This window comes from Elaeis guineensis, chromosome 1, assembly GCF_000442705.2.
Source record: "Elaeis guineensis isolate ETL-2024a chromosome 1, EG11, whole genome shotgun sequence".
Classification (NCBI taxonomy): domain Eukaryota; kingdom Viridiplantae; phylum Streptophyta; class Magnoliopsida; order Arecales; family Arecaceae; genus Elaeis; species Elaeis guineensis.
In genome coordinates, this window is record NC_025993.2 from 182,403,758 (window position 1) to 182,422,826 (window position 19,069).

General features: G+C 39.7%; 1 protein-coding gene across 2 annotated transcripts; it reads right to left on the reverse strand.

The window, feature by feature from the left end:
- Nucleotides 1-544: 544 nt before the first annotated feature.
- Nucleotides 545-2,804, reverse strand: LOC105040002 (galactinol synthase 1). Of its 2 annotated transcripts, none has more exons than XM_073250657.1 (4): nucleotides 1,966-2,565; nucleotides 1,498-1,821; nucleotides 1,267-1,401; nucleotides 545-1,174 (listed from the first exon to the last, which is right to left on the reverse strand). In XM_073250657.1, the coding sequence occupies exons 1-4, from the start codon at nucleotides 2,005-2,007 to the stop codon at nucleotides 938-940; spliced, it is 738 nt and encodes a 245-aa protein (XP_073106758.1). In that variant the 5' UTR covers nucleotides 2,008-2,565; the 3' UTR covers nucleotides 545-937. The 2 variants fall into 2 exon arrangements, with proteins under 2 accessions (XP_073106758.1, XP_010914664.1); XM_010916362.4 differs by having other exon boundaries at nucleotides 554-1,174; nucleotides 2,359-2,804.
- Nucleotides 2,805-19,069: the final 16,265 nt, after the last annotated feature.

Sequence of the window (19,069 nt, forward strand, 5' to 3'; positions counted from 1 at the left end):
GAACTCTTCCGTTGCCTCATTTCCCTTAGGATTTACCCAAGTCAAGTTAGTTAAAATTAGCTACACGTAGACTAAGATTTATCTCAATAGTCATGGCTCTTCACTCACCACTTGGAGGTGCTAGATTAGATTCAAATCTTGAATCGTGCCTTCAGACGTTACAGCCAGGTATTCGCTATAGAGGCTTCTCCAAGTAATATCTTGGGCTTGAGCCTCGAATCTTATAATTAGCTAATTCAAATTAACAAAAATTAGCTAGATACAATCCCTGGGAGTTATTTCAATGATCACCTTTCCATGATGATGGGGTCCACAATCTGATCAGCTGGTATACGGTGCAGGGCATAATTTCTCTAGTTTCAGACCAGCCTGAATATTTAACTCCCGTTGTGGATGAGATTCCCTCTAGATTTTCATGAAAGGTCTCAAATGAACTACATGCCTGATAGAACGTGCCGGATCCCCTCGTTTTCTTTTTCTGTTTTTTTTTTTTCCCTCACTATTTTTCACACTTCTATACTATGTGTCATGAAATCCCTCGCCATCTTGTTTTCGTAAAAGAAGAAAAACTGCACTGGTTCGATCAGCTCATTCTCCACCGTGTAACATGCATGTTGAGCTCATCCTTTCTACGACCACTTTAATCATCAACGAATAGCCACATAATAGAAAAGATATGATTTTCCTCAAATAGCTCTTAATTTAAGGAATTTTTTTTTTGCTACAGATTCACATCAAAATCTCAAATTCCCCGAGAAGCTTCGTGCTTACAATTACACACTTCTTCCATAAGAACACAAGATTTTGAAACGAACCAAGCGCGAAAACTAAATCGATTTCCAGCCACCTCTCCACTTTCCACCCCACCCCCAGCTCTCCCTTCCGCCGTGCAACCCAGGTGCCAGAACCCCAGATGTCTCTAAATCGCGGGTATATATCAGGCGGCAGACGGCGCCTTTATGTACTTGACGGTGCCCGCCTCCGACAGCGCCGCCAGGAACGGCCGACGTTCCGCCTCGACGGCGACCACAGAGCCGCCGTCTAAGACGGCGGCAGGCTTCTTGTAGTTCAAGGACTCGTCGTTGTAGACGTCCCACCACCGCCGGACTAACTCTTTGATGTCAGCCCGATCCATGTTCTCCCCTTCTCCCGTGTATCTCCATGGCTTCGATCCCTGTCGTTAATCAAAGTGTCAAGTCTAGTTAGCTAAGGTTGCTATCATGACATTGGATGAAACGGACGGCACGGAATAATTCGATCACGTACCGCTGCGCAGTAATGGACCACTTTGACCTTGTCGAGCTCCACGTTCTCCGGGTGCCTCCACAGCATGGCCAGAACCAAATTGTAAACCAGAGGGATAGGCTTGTAAATGTCCCTAAAGAACATGTTCAAAAAGTCCTGCAAAAAAATAATAAATGCCATAAACGTATTAGAATACACTTCTGAAATGACAACAGTACCCCTGGAACTTGGGGACATTTACTGTTCCATTACCTGCTCGGCAAACGGTGTGGGTTCCGTGACCTTGAGGGTGGCCAAGAGGGCGTCGGCGGTTGCGATGCTGGGTTCGAACACGAACATACCAGCGTTGAAGTACAGGGATGGCGGCGGGCCGAGCTCGGCGGCCGGCCACGCTACCCGTTCCGGGCACTGCTGGCAGTAGCCCACCCGGTACTGCGGGGTGTGGCTCCACGTCCGCTCGCAGAAGCAATCCATCACCGCATAGAAGTGTCCGTCGGGCAGGTCGAACAGCTCGTCGATGTTTTCGTACACTTGGATGTCCGCGTCCAAGTACACCATCTTGCCGTACTCTACGAACTGCCATCAACACGAATCAATCCAACGGTCAGTATTTAATCCTTTGATTGCGTTATGTTAACCGTACCATATAATCACGGAATACTGGCCGTGGTAATCTACGGATATATGAAATTACGGAAATGCCATCCAGAGCTAATTAACTTGATCACATATAAGCCGCATGCAGGAGAGATATGCGCGCATTCTACTACTTCGTTATGCGGATCTTCGGCAAATAAACCACGTCCCACGTAAGTATTTTCATGCACCGAGGGTATTTTTTTTGCGAACCAACTACGACACCGCATACACTCATGGAAATTTCTATACGGGCCCGTATTTCGGTGACTGGAAAGCAAAACTGAGCCCTGGATTTTTCTACTCGTATAGAAATTTCCATAACAGGCAGACCATTCTGTGCCCGCTTCAAAATCTCCATCTACTCACCAGATCGATCAGTTTGCGAAAACATACATAAATATTCCATAGTGGTGTTCCGATGCAAAAGCTATGACAGTTAGTTAACAGCGTTGGATGGGACAAATGCAAGCTTACTTCCCAGATCCGGAGCTTGGAGTAGTTAATGACGTAATACGCCATCGCAAACTTGGTCTGGTTCTCCGGTGGGTGGATCGGTTCGATCTCCCGCACTATGCAGCCTTGCGACTCCAGTAGCCGGCGGTGGCACTCCGGCACATCGGGGAGAACTGCCACCACCAGCGGGTACGCGGATCCTACCTTCCTCAATCCCTGGGCCAGGCCGACCGCGCCCTTTACGTAGTCGCCGGCCCCGGCGAGGAATGTCACGTACGCCCGTCGTGGAAGATTCACGCCCATCTTCGCCGCGACTGCTGTGGCCCTTTCATTGATCTCGGGAGCCATTGCGAGAGACTGAAAGACACAGAAAGGGAGAGACGGTGGAGGCAGAGAGCCGGAAAAGGAGAGATCGCTCGAGGAGGCTGCTCGATCAGCTTTTGGTTTTTCTTTCGACGCGAAGTGGAACGAGGTATCAAGCCCAGGATAAATAATCGAGGTACGGGGCCCCGGGGAGGCCTAAATTACTAAAACGGACATCAAGAAGTGATGATTGACCAATGGACCGTGCGCCTCATTCGTACACGTGTGTCGTTGATAGGATCTAACGGTGAAGCGAGCTCGTTGGGAAAGTTCTAGAGAAGGATAGAGCGGGGACGTTGCGGTGGAAGGAGCTAGAGCGTTTTTTTTTTTTAATTTTTTAGTACAGAAGGAGCTAGAGCTTTGGGGGACCTCCTGGATTCCATAGACAGGGTGGGACCGGTATGTTGAGCCGGCGGAGGAGGGTAAGGTAGAACTGTTCTGGTTCTGGAAGCTCCGAACCCTGTAGAGCGTATCTTTTTAACAGTCCAGATTTGAATAATCTGTTTTTGTGGGGCCCGTTAGCGCTAATGCAGGTTAAATATCATGGTACTGCGGGTCAAATTTGTTTCTGCTCACACCGGGAGAGAATCTCCGGCAGGTCCACGCTGTGCGTTGTTCGATCGGTGGGTCCGGTGATTATTTGGAAAGGCTCAGCCATTGGATCGATGAGTCTGTCCAACGCATCCGACGGTCCAGGAGTTCACGTGATGGACGGTCCCGGACCGCATCATATAGGAGAAATTATTCTGGACCACGCCCAGATAGAGCAGCCAAATCCCATGGTGGATAACATGCCACGTTAACCTTGTATTTCACCCGATTGCGTGTTATGCACCGTGCATGTGCTTTCGCTGGCCTACCCGGGGTTGGTCCACGCAATACTCTCTCTTATATAGGAGCCGTCCGGTCCGTGATTGGTCCAAGTCGTGGTGGCTTGGCGAGGATTGCGGCAAACAATTGCGTGGTCTTCTTGCTAGCCGATGCTAGTTAATCGGCATTATTTAGTCTCAATCAGGCTATATATCTATATAATAATAATAATAAAATAATATATAAATATTAGGTTGGTATTTCGTATTGACACATATCATGAAAATATTAACCTAAGTATGTCATGTGTATATCCATTTGTACGCCTTGTATGCCGCATGTTATTGGCTTCTAACGGTGCTCCCCTTAGCTCTGGTGACTCGGCTGTATTTGGATGGAAGGAGATCATATGTCGGAAAAGCTTCTCATCCGATCGATCACTAGGTGGCCACATGAGGTCTCACATCAATATAGCGACAATCAGAAGCTTTGAGATCGATGTTGAGAGGCCAACATCAGGTCCACCGCCTCCTTTATGCTGCGGCATCACCGTCTCTCAGATTGAAGACCCCTATCACGAGCCTTCCGCATACGTCCTTCTCTCGACCTACCCCATCTGCCAGCACCGCCATGGCCCCTGCCACTACTGTGTCTCCTTTCTCTCTACATCTTCCCTCTTATCTTCTCCATCTTCATTGCCTCTGTCGTCTTCTTTCTCTGATCCTCCGATCTCGATTTTTAGATTGTCTGCCTCCACCTCGATCACCTCCATGTCTCCCCACCACCCCACATCGCTATCGACGTCTCTCTCGGTCTCAAGATCCAAGTCCGAAACTAGGACTTCTTCAAAAGGTAAAGAATCGAGAAATTCTAGAGGAGGAGGTCAGCACGAGTAACGAGCTCGTGGAGGGCAATCAAGACAGCAGCAACATCGCTTGGCTTTTCGATGGAGGATTCAGGTGAGCGGTGGCACCGCAAAGGCAGAAGTGAGTACAAACGGCATCTGGAATGAGAAGCAATAATAAAATATTAGTCAAGCCAAGAAACAATAATAAAATGGCACTACCTACTTATGGCATCTGGTAGGACTAAGGATGTAATCGAGTCGAGCTGAGCCAAATTGCTGGAAGCTTGAGTTCGACTCGACTCAAATTATTCGAGCTCGAAACTCGGCTCAAATTCGATCAAGCTTTGACATCTCAAGCTCGAGCTTGGCTCGATAAAAAATAGATAAAGCTCGAGATCGATTCGACTCGAATATTAATCGAGCTTTACTCGAGCTCAAGGACGAGCTCGAAATCGAACTTTAGCTTATTAATAATATATATATACTAATATATATATTATAAATAAAAATAATATTATTACATATATACATATATATATATATTCGAGTAGGTTCGTGAGCTTTCGAGTCGAGTATACTGCTATTCGAGCTTGATTCGAAAAGTTACTCGAGCTCGATAATAATCGAGTCGACTCAAACTTGACTAACTCGCGAGTAGCTTAATTTTTTTGCAGCCTCGAGCAGGATAAGTGATAATGAGATGAGCTGTATACAGCTATACGCCTATGGAAGAGAGAGGAATAAACTGCACTTATAAAATAGCAAATAAATTTTTTCTCATAAAAAAAAAAACTCAGCCTTTAAAAGCTATCACGGTCAGCAACTTGGCACCGTGGCTTCTGATAGTGGACATATGAGCACGAGCTCGATGGGATCCAGGTCCTCAATGTTGCCTTCTATCTGATCAAGGATCTCACCAGGGTATACTGTTTTTTTTAAAAAAAATATATGGTGGTCCGGACCTACTTCTGCAAATGTTATTTCTCATCGGAGCCGACAAGCATTGGTAGCATTTGTTAGGCTTATAGATGTATGATTGTTTTGATTTTTTTTTTTTGCTTTTTTCTTTTTTAGAAGTATGATGAATTTATTTGTTTCCAATCATGGATTTTTGCATATTTAAAAGGCTCTAAGATTTGAATTGAGATATCCACCTTTATATTTTGATTTTGCTGCTTTATATTGTTGATTTAGCTATATAATGTATTTATTTTATTATTTTGCCAATTATTTGGATATATTGTGGGAACTTTGACACTATGTTATAAAAAAAAAAATTTTTTTGCATAACATTATAGTTGACTTAATTTCTTTTATTGGTGTAGTCTTTTTTTTTTAAATATTATCATTTATACAGTTTCTCTTGCTAATGAATTGAGAATATTGCTAAAAAATATTTTCGGACCTTTTTTTTAAATATTATCTTTTATAGATTTTTTCTTGCTAATGAATTGAGAATATTGCTAAAAACTATTTTCTGCTACACAATGTTAGGCACGCCATACTCATGCCCACCACATTACGTGTCATCATATGAAAAAACACCGAACAAATGAATAGTAGCTTATTTGAGATAAAATTTTGTAAATTTAGAAATAAAACACTATACAAATGAAACAAAATATCTCAAAAATAGAATCATGAATCTAAATATAAAAAAAATCATATACACTTAGAAATATTTTAATTTTAATTAGAAAAATTAAAGAAAATGAATTATTTGTGTAATAAAAAAATTCATTCAATTGTTATAAACCAACGGATACCATGAAAATACTTAAACATAAAAATCCTAAAGGGGCGTAACCAGGAAGTATTATTATATTTTTTATCCATATGTGATTTTTTTTTATTTTTTTAAGAGCTTAAAAAAATTTTATGGGGACCCATGTGATGAAATTTTCTCTTTTGAAAATATATGAAGTGCATCTACAATTTCATTTTTTGACATGCTCAAATAAACATATCAAATGTAAATATACCTTATATAAAATATACTATATACTATAAAAATAATTTTTTTAAAAAAATAAGACTTTTTTTGATCGAAAAGATCCTTCTTTGGCTACAAAATTTTTAATTTATGGATTGTTGTTGTCACGATAATGTAAATATGATACCAAATCCATGATTTTTTCAGGAGTATATTTTTTTTTTGTTTTTTCCATCTTCAGCCCTTTTAATCGGATGGAAGGCTTGGGTTAAATTGCATCTTGTGCATGAATATTTTTTTAATTTTTTTATTTATTTTAATTAAATTATAAATTAAATTATTATGTTTATAATTTATTTTATGTTGAAATCTATTATTATGGTAGCTATTTTTCTATAAATCAAATTATATAAATTTGATGGCGTACCTATCAAAATCCTGTAACTTCTAGTTGAATATATGTCACCCATTTTGCCTTTCCACTTGGGAGATAGAAACAAGAGAAATGCACAGACGGATGTATCAAATTATGCTAGTAATAAAAAAAATTCTCGATCGGATTTGGAGCTCGAAGACTTCTGTGCAACATCTTATGTGCACGCAAAGTTTCAAAGTCTAGTGCATAGTATGTCCTATAGATAATTTCCAATTGTATGCATGCAAAGTTCCAATTTCTAGTATATAGCATGCCTTATAGATAAATTTCAATACAGTATCTTATATAGGAGCCGTCCGGTCCGTGATTGGTCTAAGTCGTGGTGGCTTGGCGAGGATTGTGGCAAACAATTGCGTGGTCTTCTTGCTAGCCGATGCTAGTTAATCCGCATTATTTAGTCTCAATCAGGCTATATATCTATATAATAATAATAATAAAATAATATATAAATATTAGGTTGGCATTTCGTATTGACACGTATGATAAAAATATTAACCTAAGTATGTCATATGTATATCCATTTGTACGCCTTGTATGCCACATGTTATTGGCTTCGTACGGTGCTCCCCTTAGCTCTGGTGACTCCACTGCATTTAGATGGAAGGAGATCATATGCCGGAAAAGCTTCCCATCCGATCGATCACTAGGTGGCCACATGAGGTCTCACATCCATATAGCGGCAGTCAGAAGCTTTGAGATCGATGTTGAGAGGCCAACATTAGGTCCACCGCCTCTTCCTTTATGCTGCGGCATCACCGTCTCCCAGATCGGAGACCTCTATCACGAGCCTTCCGCATATGTCCTTCTCTCGACCTACCTCATCTGCCAGCACTGCCATGCCCCTGCCACTACTGTGTCTCCTTTCTCTCTACATCTTCCCTCTTATCTTCTCCATCTTCATTGCCTCTGTCGTCTTCTTTCTCTGGCCCTCCGATCTCGATTTTTAGATTGTCTTCCTCCACCTCGATTACCTCCATATCTCCCCACCACCCCACATCGCTATCGACGTCTCTCTCGGTCTCAAGATCCAGGTCCGAAACTAGGACTTCTTCAAAAGGGTAAAGAATCGAGAAATTCTAGAGGAGGAGGTCAGCACGAGTAGCGAGCTTGTGGAGGGCAATCAAGACAGCAGCAACATTGCTTGGCTTTCCGATGGAGGATTCAGGTGAGCGGCAGCACCGCAGAGGCAGAAGTGAGCACAAACGGCATCTGGAATGAGAAGCAATAATAAAATATTAGTCAAGCCAAGAAACGATAATAAAATGGCACTACCTACTTATGGTGGCATCTGGTAGGATTAAGGATGCAATCGAGCTGAGCTGAGCCAAATCGCTGGAAGCTTGAGTTCGACTCGACTCAAATTATTCGAGCTTGAAACTCGACTCAAATTCGATCAAGCTTTGACGTCTCAAGCTCGAGCTTGGCTCGATAAAAAATAGATAAAGCTCGAGATCGACTCGATTCGAATATTAACCGAGCCTTACTCGAACTCAAGTACGAGCTCGAAATCGAACTTTAACTTATTAATAATATATATATATATATTATAAATAAAAATAATATTATTAAATATATATATATATATATATATATATATATATATATATATATATATATATATATATATTCAAGTAGATTCGTGAGCTTTCGAGTCGAGTATGCTGCTATTCGAGTTCGATTAGAAAAGTTACTCGAGCTCGATAATAATCGAGTCGAGTCAAGGTCGACTAACTAACGAGTAGTTTAATTTTTTTGCAGCCTCGAGTAGGATAAGTGGTAATGAGATGAGCTGTATACGGCTATATGCCCATCGAAGAGAGAGGAACGGACTGCACTTATAAAACAGCAAATAAATTTTTTCTCATAAAAAAAAAAACTCACAGTCTTTAAAAGCTATCACGGTCAGCAACTTGGCACCGTGGCTTCTGATAGTGGACATATGAGCTCGAGCCCGATGGGATCCAGGTCCTCAATGTTGCCTTCTATCTGATCAAGGATCTCACCAGGGTATACTGTTTTTTTTTTTTTAAAATATATGGTGGTCCGGACCTACAACTGCAAATGTTATTTCTCATCGGAGCTGACAACCATTGGTAGCATTTGTTAGGCTTATAGATGTATGATGGTTTTGATTTTTTTTTTTTTTGCTTTTTTCTTTTTTAGAAGTATGATGAATTTATTTGTTTCCAATCATGGAATTTTGCATATTTAAAAGGCTCTAAGATTTGAATTGAGATATCCACCTTTATATTTTGATTTTGCTGCTTTATATTGTTGATTTAGCTATATAATGTATTTATTTTATTATTTTGCCAATTATTTGGATATATTGTGGGAAGTTTGACACTATGTTATAAAAAAAAAAATTTTTTTGCATAACATTATAGTTGACTTAATTTCTTTTATTGGTGTAGTCTTTTTTTTTAAATATTATCATTTATACAGTTTCTCTTGCTAATGAATTGAGAATATTGCTAAAAAATATTTTCGGACCTTTTTTTAAAATATTATCTTTTATAGATTTTTTTCTTGCTAATGAATTGAGAATATTGCTAAAAACTATTTTCTACTACACAATGTTAAGCACGCCATACTCATGCCCACCACATTACATGTCATCATATGAAAAAACACTGAACAAATGAATAGCAGTTTATTTGAGATAAAACTTTGTAAATTTAGAAATAAAACACTATACAAATGAAACAAAATATCTCAAAAATAGAATCATGAATCTAAATAAAAAAAAATTCATATACACTTAGAAATATTTTAATTTTAATTAGAAAAATTAAAGAGGATGAATTATTTGTGTAATAAAAAAATTTATTCAATTGTTATAAACCAACGGATACCATGAAAATACTTAAACATAAAAATCCTAAAGGGACATAACCTGGAAGTATTATTATATTTTTTATCCATATGTGATTTTTTTCTATTTTTCTAAGAGCTTAAAAAAATTTTATAGGGACCCATGTGATGAAATTTTCTCTTTTGAAAATATATGAAGTGCATCTACAATTTTATTTTTTGACATGCTCAAATAAACATATCAAGTGTAATTATACCTTATATAAAATATACTATATACTATAAAAATAATTTTTTTAAAAAAATAAGACTTTTTTTGATCGAAAAGATCCTTCTTTGGCTACAAAATTTTTAATTTATGAATTTTTGTTGTCACGATAATGTAAATATGATACCAAATCCATGATTTTTTCTGAAGTATATTTTTTATTGTTTTTTCCATCTTCAGCCCTTTTAATCGGATGGAAGGCTTGGGTTAAATTGCATCCTGTGCATGAATATTTTTAAATTTTTTTATTTATTTTAATTAAATTGTAAACTAAATTATTATGTTTATAATTTATTTTATGTTGAAATCTATTATTGTGGTAGCTATTTTTCTATAAATCAAATTATATGAATTTGATGGCGTACCTATCAAAATCCTGTAACTTTTAGTTGAATATATGTCACCCATTTTGCCTTTCCACTTGGGAGATAGAAACAAGAGAAATGCACAGACGGATGTATCAAATTATGCTAGTAATAAAAAAAATTCTCGATCGGATTTGGAGCTCGAAGACTTCTGTGCAACATCTTATGTGCACGCAAAGTTTCAAAGTCTAGTGCATAGTATGTCCTATAGATAATTTCCAATTGTATGCATGCAAAGTTCCAAATTCTAGTATATAGCATGCCTTATAGATAAATTTCAATACAGTATCTTGTATGCTTTCAAAGTTCTAAACCCTAGTACGTAGCATGTCGCGTAGATAATTTTCAACACAAATATAGACGCGTTATGATAGTTGTAATAGTGTTACACAGGATGCCATCGTCAAGTCCACGCTCGGAAAAAGGGAAATTCATAATATTGCTTTTGATGAAGAAGATAAAGTTTTGTCAAACTGCTTATAAGGACTGGATGTAGGGGTGAAGGCTCACGCTCTAATCCTGAGCCAAAGGCAATTGCATAGAAAAATCTTTCCTTTGTGCAGTTTTCTCCCTCCCCTTTTGCATTTTCAGATTTTCTCATGTAGGTGGTTATCTGGACCCGTAGTTTTATGAGCACCCATGCCCCAAAGCTCGAGAGGTTGGGAGGTCAATTGTTGCAAAAGCTGTTGCAAAGAAAGCATGAATGGCTGCTTCTTTCCTTCGGCTTCACTTCCATGACTGCTTTGTTAAGGTTGTTCTTCCAATTCATGGCACGTTCGATGTAGGCTATGCCTCCCAGATGCGAACCCAATGCCTGCGGCTCGGTGGTGACCAGAAACTCTTCCCCTTGGACTCTACAACCACCACTTCAAGAACCTCTGGTCAGTGAGGGACTTTTAAGCTCCTCACTAAAAGCACAACAACCATGTAGCTGGTCAACCTATGTACATAGAATAACAAGACTATAATTTGCAAGGTCCATTGGCAGAATCTCCCAGTTCGGAAGAGATCAGAAAGCAGCGCACGAAGTTTGTTATTGTTGTTTTTATAGCTTGTTATGTTTTGCATATGTGGTGATGCATGCTCTAATTGTTTGGTAGTTCTCTTCTCGTGTTGACCGATTTTGCTAATGTTGTTAGTTCTGACATAATTTCATTAATGTTTTGGGTTTTGTATACAGTCTGTTGGCTTTTGGCATGCTATCTTTCGATACATTCCCTCTGTTCATTATCCTGAATTTTGCTACAAAGTTACTTGCAGGGTTGGAAATCGGCTGGACCAAGTCAGACCAACTAAGCCCAATTCAATACAGAAACTTTAGGTCTTACACTTGCTCTAAGATTTAAAAGTTTTAATATAGGCCCATCCATAAACCTAGCCTGACCTGAAGCCTAAATGAGGCCGCATTCAAAAGGCCCGTCTATAGTGTACATAGAGGATTAGGGGTGCAAGTGAGTTAGATCAGACCGGATCATGAGTGATTCCAACCCAATCCAATTCGTTGATCGGGTTCTAATATTGAATCCAAAACTAACCCAATAAAAGATTGGGTTCGATTGAATCGGATCTATGACCAAAATTTTCAAGATGGGACTCGAACCATGCAATGAATGGTCTATACTTTGCCCTCAAGAACAATTGTCCAACATTGCTAAGTTGTGGAATATCATTAGAAATACAATCTATTAATAAGAGCTCGATCTTGTTCTTTTTCTTAATTTGTTGCCCAAAGATGGCTACCTAAAAGGGAGGGTGAATTAGGTATTTAAAAATTTGAAGGAGAATTGTGCAGAATAAGCTACTAAGTACTTAATGAGATAAATTAAAAGATATACAATGAATGAGAATAATAAAGGAATAAGCAAATGCTACAATTTTATAGTGGTTCAGTGCCAAACTCAGTATTTACGTCCACTCTCTAAGTAAACCACTTAAGAATTCAACTATAATCACTAAGCTTAATCACAATCCAATCCGATTAGTTTTATTCTTGGCTCATCAACCACAACCTTACAATGATGGTTTTCTCGGACTAACAACCAACTCCAATTGATTTTGATCTTGACTCACCAATCAAACCACTATAATGTCCAATTCAAGGTTTGGACCAATCCAAGTTTCTCATCCTAAGAAACTTGAAAAGAAATACAAAACTACAATTAATACAAGAGATAAAGTTTAGAGAAATGAACACAAAGAAGTCAAAGAGAAGAGAATCTGAATTGGTTGCTTGTTTGCTTGATTTCTTCTCCTTGAATGCTTGAGAGAGATGGTAGTGATGTTCAATGCTGATGGCCCAATTTCTCTCAATTTGAGAATAATGGAAGGACAAGAGAATATCTAAAAATTATTTTTTTTTTCATTATTTTGCTCACAAACTTGAATGCATTGAAAAATGACTTGAATGCTCTTCAATGTAAGTTTCAAAAATTTTCTCTATGGGCCTCCAATGCGTCTCTATGGGCCTCCAACGTGCGCTCCTTGTCCATAGACGAGTTGAGCGAAATGCATCTTCGCGTGCATCTCCAACACGTGCTCCTCATCTATGGATGAATTGAGCAGAATGCATCTCCACGAGTCTCCAACGTGCGCTCTTCGTCTGTGGACGAGCTAAGCGGAAATGCATTTTTATGATCTCCTACACGTTCCTCATCCCTATACGAGGTAATTGACTCGCCTAGGACATCTCTGAACTTGATCTTTACCTACCAAAGTGCAACAGATCTCAAAGTTTGGATCTGTTCAGAAACATCGTCAGTTTCTACATTTCACCTCTGGAAAGATAACCTAAAGGTGATGGGTGCTATTCTGATTAACGGCGATCTACGAGATTCCTAATAAAGGTTGGATGTTGAACTCATCCACTCCTTGTCAGCCGACCTCCATAACTTGAGACATCATGATGTGAGAAAACAATAGTGTATTCATTGGTGAAAATTTTTACAAAATTTTGGCCGGCCTAGTACAAAATACCTCAGTGAATGTCGAGGTTCACAAAAGAGACTGACCAATGATTAAGCCCAGACATGCCCAGACTGGGGTATAATTTTTTAAGCTTTCTCAGAAGCATGGGACTTGACGATGTCGTTAGGATCTGTGAGGATGATGACTATTGGAGGCTGAGCCGATGCTGCATCTTTGGCTGTCCGATCTTCGCAAATCGGGCTGAAGAGGTTCTCGACTCGCACTTCATCATCCCCAATCTCATCGACTTCCTCCTCCTCATCATTCGACTCCAAGGGCCCGAGGTTGAGGTCAGAAAATTGATTCTCGATCTTCTCCTTGAAGTCTGCAATCCCCTGCAGATACGAGGCAGAGCTGAACTCCACCTTGATATCTTGAAGTTCGTTTGAAGAATGGAAGGCTTCGATCGCAGCAACTTTTGCGGCCTCCAGTCTCCTTCCATTTGTTATTCTTAGTGGACAGCCGAGCTTCCGCATCCGCTCGGGCCTTGATGAGCTCAGATTCTAGCTGCTTTACCTCAGCTTTCAATGACCTAGCCTTCTTCTCGACCGTAAGCTTTGAAAGTTGGGTGCATCCGCCCTTCTAGTGGCCTTATTGGCCTTCTCCTCAATTTTTTGTGAGATCCACCGAGCTTTCCAAATTGTCTTAATGAAGTGATCTACGTGATGGACGAGCTAAAAAAAAGAAGAAAAGAAAAAGATCAGCAAGTATCAAACAGAAGAATGAAGAATCAAGGATTGGTGGAAGATTGTCGCTTACCTAGAGAAGAGAATCATACGAGTCATAGACTCGAAAAGTGCCGCCTTTAGCATCTTCGATGTCGGTCGATGTCATGGCTGATTGGAGTAAAGATCGAGCAATCCGATAATCACTGATGCCCTTCCTGTTGTCTTGGGCCTCGACGTCCGATGGGGCTCCCATCGGAGGAGGAATCTCAGTCGGTAGGTCGGCTGAGTGTGACGACATTCGCACCAAAATTCAGAGAGTATCCAAACTCCACTGTGATAAGGAGGCTAAAGGTCAGGGGGCAGGATCTCTTGGAACAACAAATCAAAGTTGTTGCACAGCCTTCGTCGGCATTGAAATCTCCTTCCTTGGAGGAGCGCCACTTGGCCCCGAGGAACCACCAATGGGTTGGGCGAGGACAGCCTTAGTTTGACCACCCTTAGGAGTTGGAGTTGTGCTCACTTTCTTCTTTTTGGCATTCTGACGAAGAGCTTCAACATCCTCAAGCCTCATTGTTGCACAGAAGATGAGGTTAGTCGAAAGAAACGAATATCGAACTGAAGAAGATACAAAAATATTTGCTCGCAGGGTCGATCGGGCTCAATCGGACCTTGAACAAGCTCTCCTCGATAAAGAGTTTGGACAACGGAGGAGGAGTGAGATTGAAGATTTACACCAATATCTCTTCCTCGATGTCTAACAGCATAGGAGCTCTGACTGCTAACCTATGAGGTCGACCTCACGACGTATTGAAGTCCTAGGGTTGCTCCATCGAGATAAAGAAAAACTACTCCTTTTAATTATAAATTGAGGAAGAAGCATCTCGAAAGAGATGTTGCCCCTTTCGAGGAGAGACATAACACCACCCGACCTTCGTAAGATGCTCCTTCAAAATGAAGCAAGCCCTAAACAGGTGGGAGGTCGGTTTGACCCCGAGGAGAAGACAATGAATGAAGAAAGCTAAGATTTGATGTCATGAGTTCAGCGTAATGCTACAGGGACTTATTCGATATAAGTTAAGAAATTTTTCTATCAGATAATGGAAGGGTAGCCTAAGGCTGGCCTTAAGTGATTTCTCATAAAGGCCAATCCAACCTTAATGCCGTAGAATTATACGCTCTCCGGGAACGACAACTTCCAGTCTAAACTCGATCAAGATAGGCATTTCAGTCTAATGATCTCCAAATCCTTTAGGGTGGGGACGAAGTTCATCCTAAGTGGACCAAAGTCAGCACCTCACTTGCTTTGGGTCTATTTGAAGAACAAGCTACCTTGGACTCTAGGTCCATGCCTCTCACATCATCGTTCGAACTCTAGGTGGACAGGGACGAACTTGATGCACTCGTGATAGATGATAGGGAACTGACCTATGAAAATGACACTGTCAAACAAGACGAGGGACAATGGGGTCGATGGTAGCTCGGCATCAACCGAGCAGAATTGTTGAGAGGTAAACTGATAGAGCTCCCCCATGGATAGTCGAAACAGTAAAAATGAGATCACAATAGCCCCTATTTATAAGAGGCCTAGACAGCTCTGATCTATTATCGAATTATCTCCTCCCACTGATGTCCGCCAAATGACAGTCTGTGATTGGTCAGAACATAGCCCCTGCAGATTCGATGATTCGACGGTCCACATTTGAAGACTGTTCGTCTTAAGAAGTTGATCTTTGACATGTGTCAACAGAAGATAGTTCGACGAAGTTAGCTTCAATCTCGGACTCGTACTCTTTTTGGCCGATATTGTATAAGTACAGCCTCGAGAGTGGGGGGCATCTGTACCTGGACTGGGGTGCGGCTTGGCTTGCCATGAGCTGAAGCATGACTGTAACTAATCTAATACCAAAAATCAGATTATGACTTTGATAATAGTATGGATGGATTATGGGTGGTGTTTGAACTGTTTAGCCATGCAAAATATGTGATGTGTGTTGTGCAGCCTCAGATTGGAGTGCAGCATTGTATTTGGCTGACCACAAGCTAGAGCATGGTTGTAATTAGTCCATATCAAAAAGACAAACATAAAGTATGGAAAAGAGGAGCATGTGGATAGTTGGCCATGTATGAAATGTGGCATATCAGCTGCAGGTTGAGATGTTTGGCCTACCACGGGCTGAAGCATGGTTGTGACTAGTTCAATATTGAAATCAAATCAAGATGATGAATCGTGTTTAATTGAAGGATATCTAAGCTAGCCAGCATGTGTGAAATATGATATTGTGATGTCAGCCATAGGCTGAGATATGGTTACCGACCATGGACGAAAATATGATAGCCTACCATGGGTTGGAGTGTGAGTGAATCTAGTCCAGTATCAGAATAATAATGTTGTTTCGATCAGAACTGTGTTAATCATTTAATGGTAAGTAATTTCATTGAATTATTGATCAGGATTGTTGATTATGATATGTAACATGTTTAATAAAATTACATATTATGATATTATTCAACTATCTTATTGATGATGTATGAATCTTATTATTTTTTTATTAATTATATATATTTATTAAAAGATATTTTATATTCATGCTGGTGTAAATATGAAAAATCTTTACTGGATTGTAAAGCTCACAACTCTTCTTTTCTTTCTTTTTTTTTTCAGATTTGCAGGACATATAGTGTCGGATGGATCTGATTTGTAGTTCGAGTGATGGAGTGATTTTACAGATCTTGCATATTCTTTTGGGCTTGTCTTAAGAAGTATGCAGTCATCACGTATCCGACCCAGATGCTGGATTCGGAGTGTGACAGTCATAGACTTGATCCCTACTTCACACCCTTTAGTTCTCCTGTTCCTTCTCTGTTGTCATCACCACTCTATTGTTGTTTTTATCTACTTCTACTGACTCTGGGTGGCCATTTTGATGGCAACCCATTGTAACCTATGTCTCTAACCCTTCTGATAACAACATGATGGTTCTTTACCAATTAAATTATAAAAAAATCAGTAGGATGGTCTTGACCTCCCTTCTCATTCAAAAAAAAAAAATCAGAGATCGACAGAAATTATATTATCTCATTTTAGGAAATACTGATGTGTGCTCCTTATTACCATTGAATTGTGCCCTTAACCCACCACATTGCCATGGTGCAATTAGTATCTTTTTATGATGTAATGGTGCTATTATTTGATGGCCACCATTTTATTCCCTCAGTGAATGTATTGTCTGTAATTCTGCAGGTGGAGATGGGAGAGGAGTTGTTTCATCAGGCAATCCTTCATACGACTACAAGATATGTTAGTGTTAAATATTGAAAATGCTGTATCATCTTATTGTAGTAACTAGATTGGACCACTAGGGTTGGTAATTTAGTCCAACCCATCGAATACCCAATCCAACCCAATCCGAATGGGGTGGATTTTATCCGATCCGATTAAAATCAAGGGTGGATATGGATTTTAGAAAAAAAATTCAAAGTGGATAGAGTATTAGCATGCCCTGCCCCGAACCCGACCTGATATATGTACGCACACTATATTCAACACAAAACCCTAGCTGAGTTTTTCATGTTCGACCACCCCAAGCCCCCCCCCCATTAGGACTTCTAAAGATGGAAAAAAACAAAAGAAAATCAGGGGAAAAGACTCCCCCTAAGCTTCCCTAGCCACTCCAAGCCTCCCATCCAATTGGGGCTTTTGAGGATAGAAAAATAGAGGAAAAATTGGGAGTAGAAGACGGAAAAATCAAGGAAAACAAAGGAAAATTAAAAAAAATTGAGAGGTTAGACCTTTTCCCATATAGATTGTCTTTTTTTTCCTTTTGCTTCATTTTGCTTTTCATCTCTCTCTTTTTTCAGAGATCTATGAGAAAGAGAGCACTTGTGAGAGATCGAAGGGGTTTCTTAAGTCCCCATTGGAATTTTTTCCTATTCGACCACTGCAATCCCACCTGATTGAGACTCTTGAGGATGGAAAAAAAACAAAAGAAAAATTGGGAGAAAATGAAGGAAAAATCAAAGGAAATGAAGGAAAAATCAAGGAAAATGAAGGAAAAATTAAGAGGTAAGACCTTTTCCCACATAGATTGTCATTTTTTTATTTTCATGTCTTTTTTCTTTTCTTTTCATTCTCTTTTTTTTGAGATCTATAGGAAAGGAGAGCACCTGTGGGAGATTGGAGAGATCGATATCAGAGGGGTTTCTTAAGTTCCAATGGGATTTTTTTAAGGGGGTGATTTGGTTCTTGAGGTTTTCAAAGCTTAATCTTGGTAGAAGCATAATTGTTTATAGGATTTAGGGACTTTTTAAGGTCTGAACCGATCCGATCCGACCCGAGACAAGATGAGTATATTCAATCCGATTTAATCTTCATCTTTTATTCTATCTGATCGAAATCAATCCGAGATGGGTATGGAATGGGTATGAGTATGGATATTTTTATGATAGGGTAGGTACAGACATTAGTCGACTCAACCCAAACCCAAATCCGACCCGTTGCCAGCTCTAAATTTGACCCCTAGATTTTTGGATAATATTCGGCCACTCAAGCCTCCCACTTGATTGAGACTCCCGAGAACGAAAAAAGGAAAGTAGATACCCAACGTAAAACCCCAACCCTCATTTAAGCTTTCTTTTTCGGCCGCTCCAAGCTTCCCACCCGCTTGAGACTCAAGAGGAAGAAAAAAATGGAGGAAAATCGAGGGAAAACATTGGAAGAACCCACAAAAACATAGTAAAAGATGGAAAACATTGGAAGGTATGATCTTTTCCCACATAGAGTGATCATTTTTTTTCTTTTCACTTCTTTTTCTTTTCATTTCATTGTATTTTTTGGAGATCTTTGGGGAAGAAGAGTACCTGAGGGAGATCGGAGTGGTTTCATAGGTTTCGATTGGGGTTTTTTTTCTCAAGCATAAGGGATTTTGTGTGAGTTGTGGTGGTGTGAGTTGGTCCCTTAACATTTTGAGAGCTTAATCTTGGTAGAAGCATGATATTTTGTATGATTTAAGGGATTTTGATTGAGGAATGGGATAGGGAAGCTATGGAAGAATAAGAGGTGCATCCTCTCATAGACGCAACCCCAAAAAAATTGAAGAGAAGAAGGGGATTCGATCGCTTTTTTTTTTTTGAAGGGAGGATTACCTACACTTGGCATGACATATATTTGACATTTGATAGCCTAGGAGAGTTGTGACTTCTCCTTTAATGTAGTGTACTAGTCCGACACCCATGCAATGCACAGGCATTAGAATAAAAAAATATAA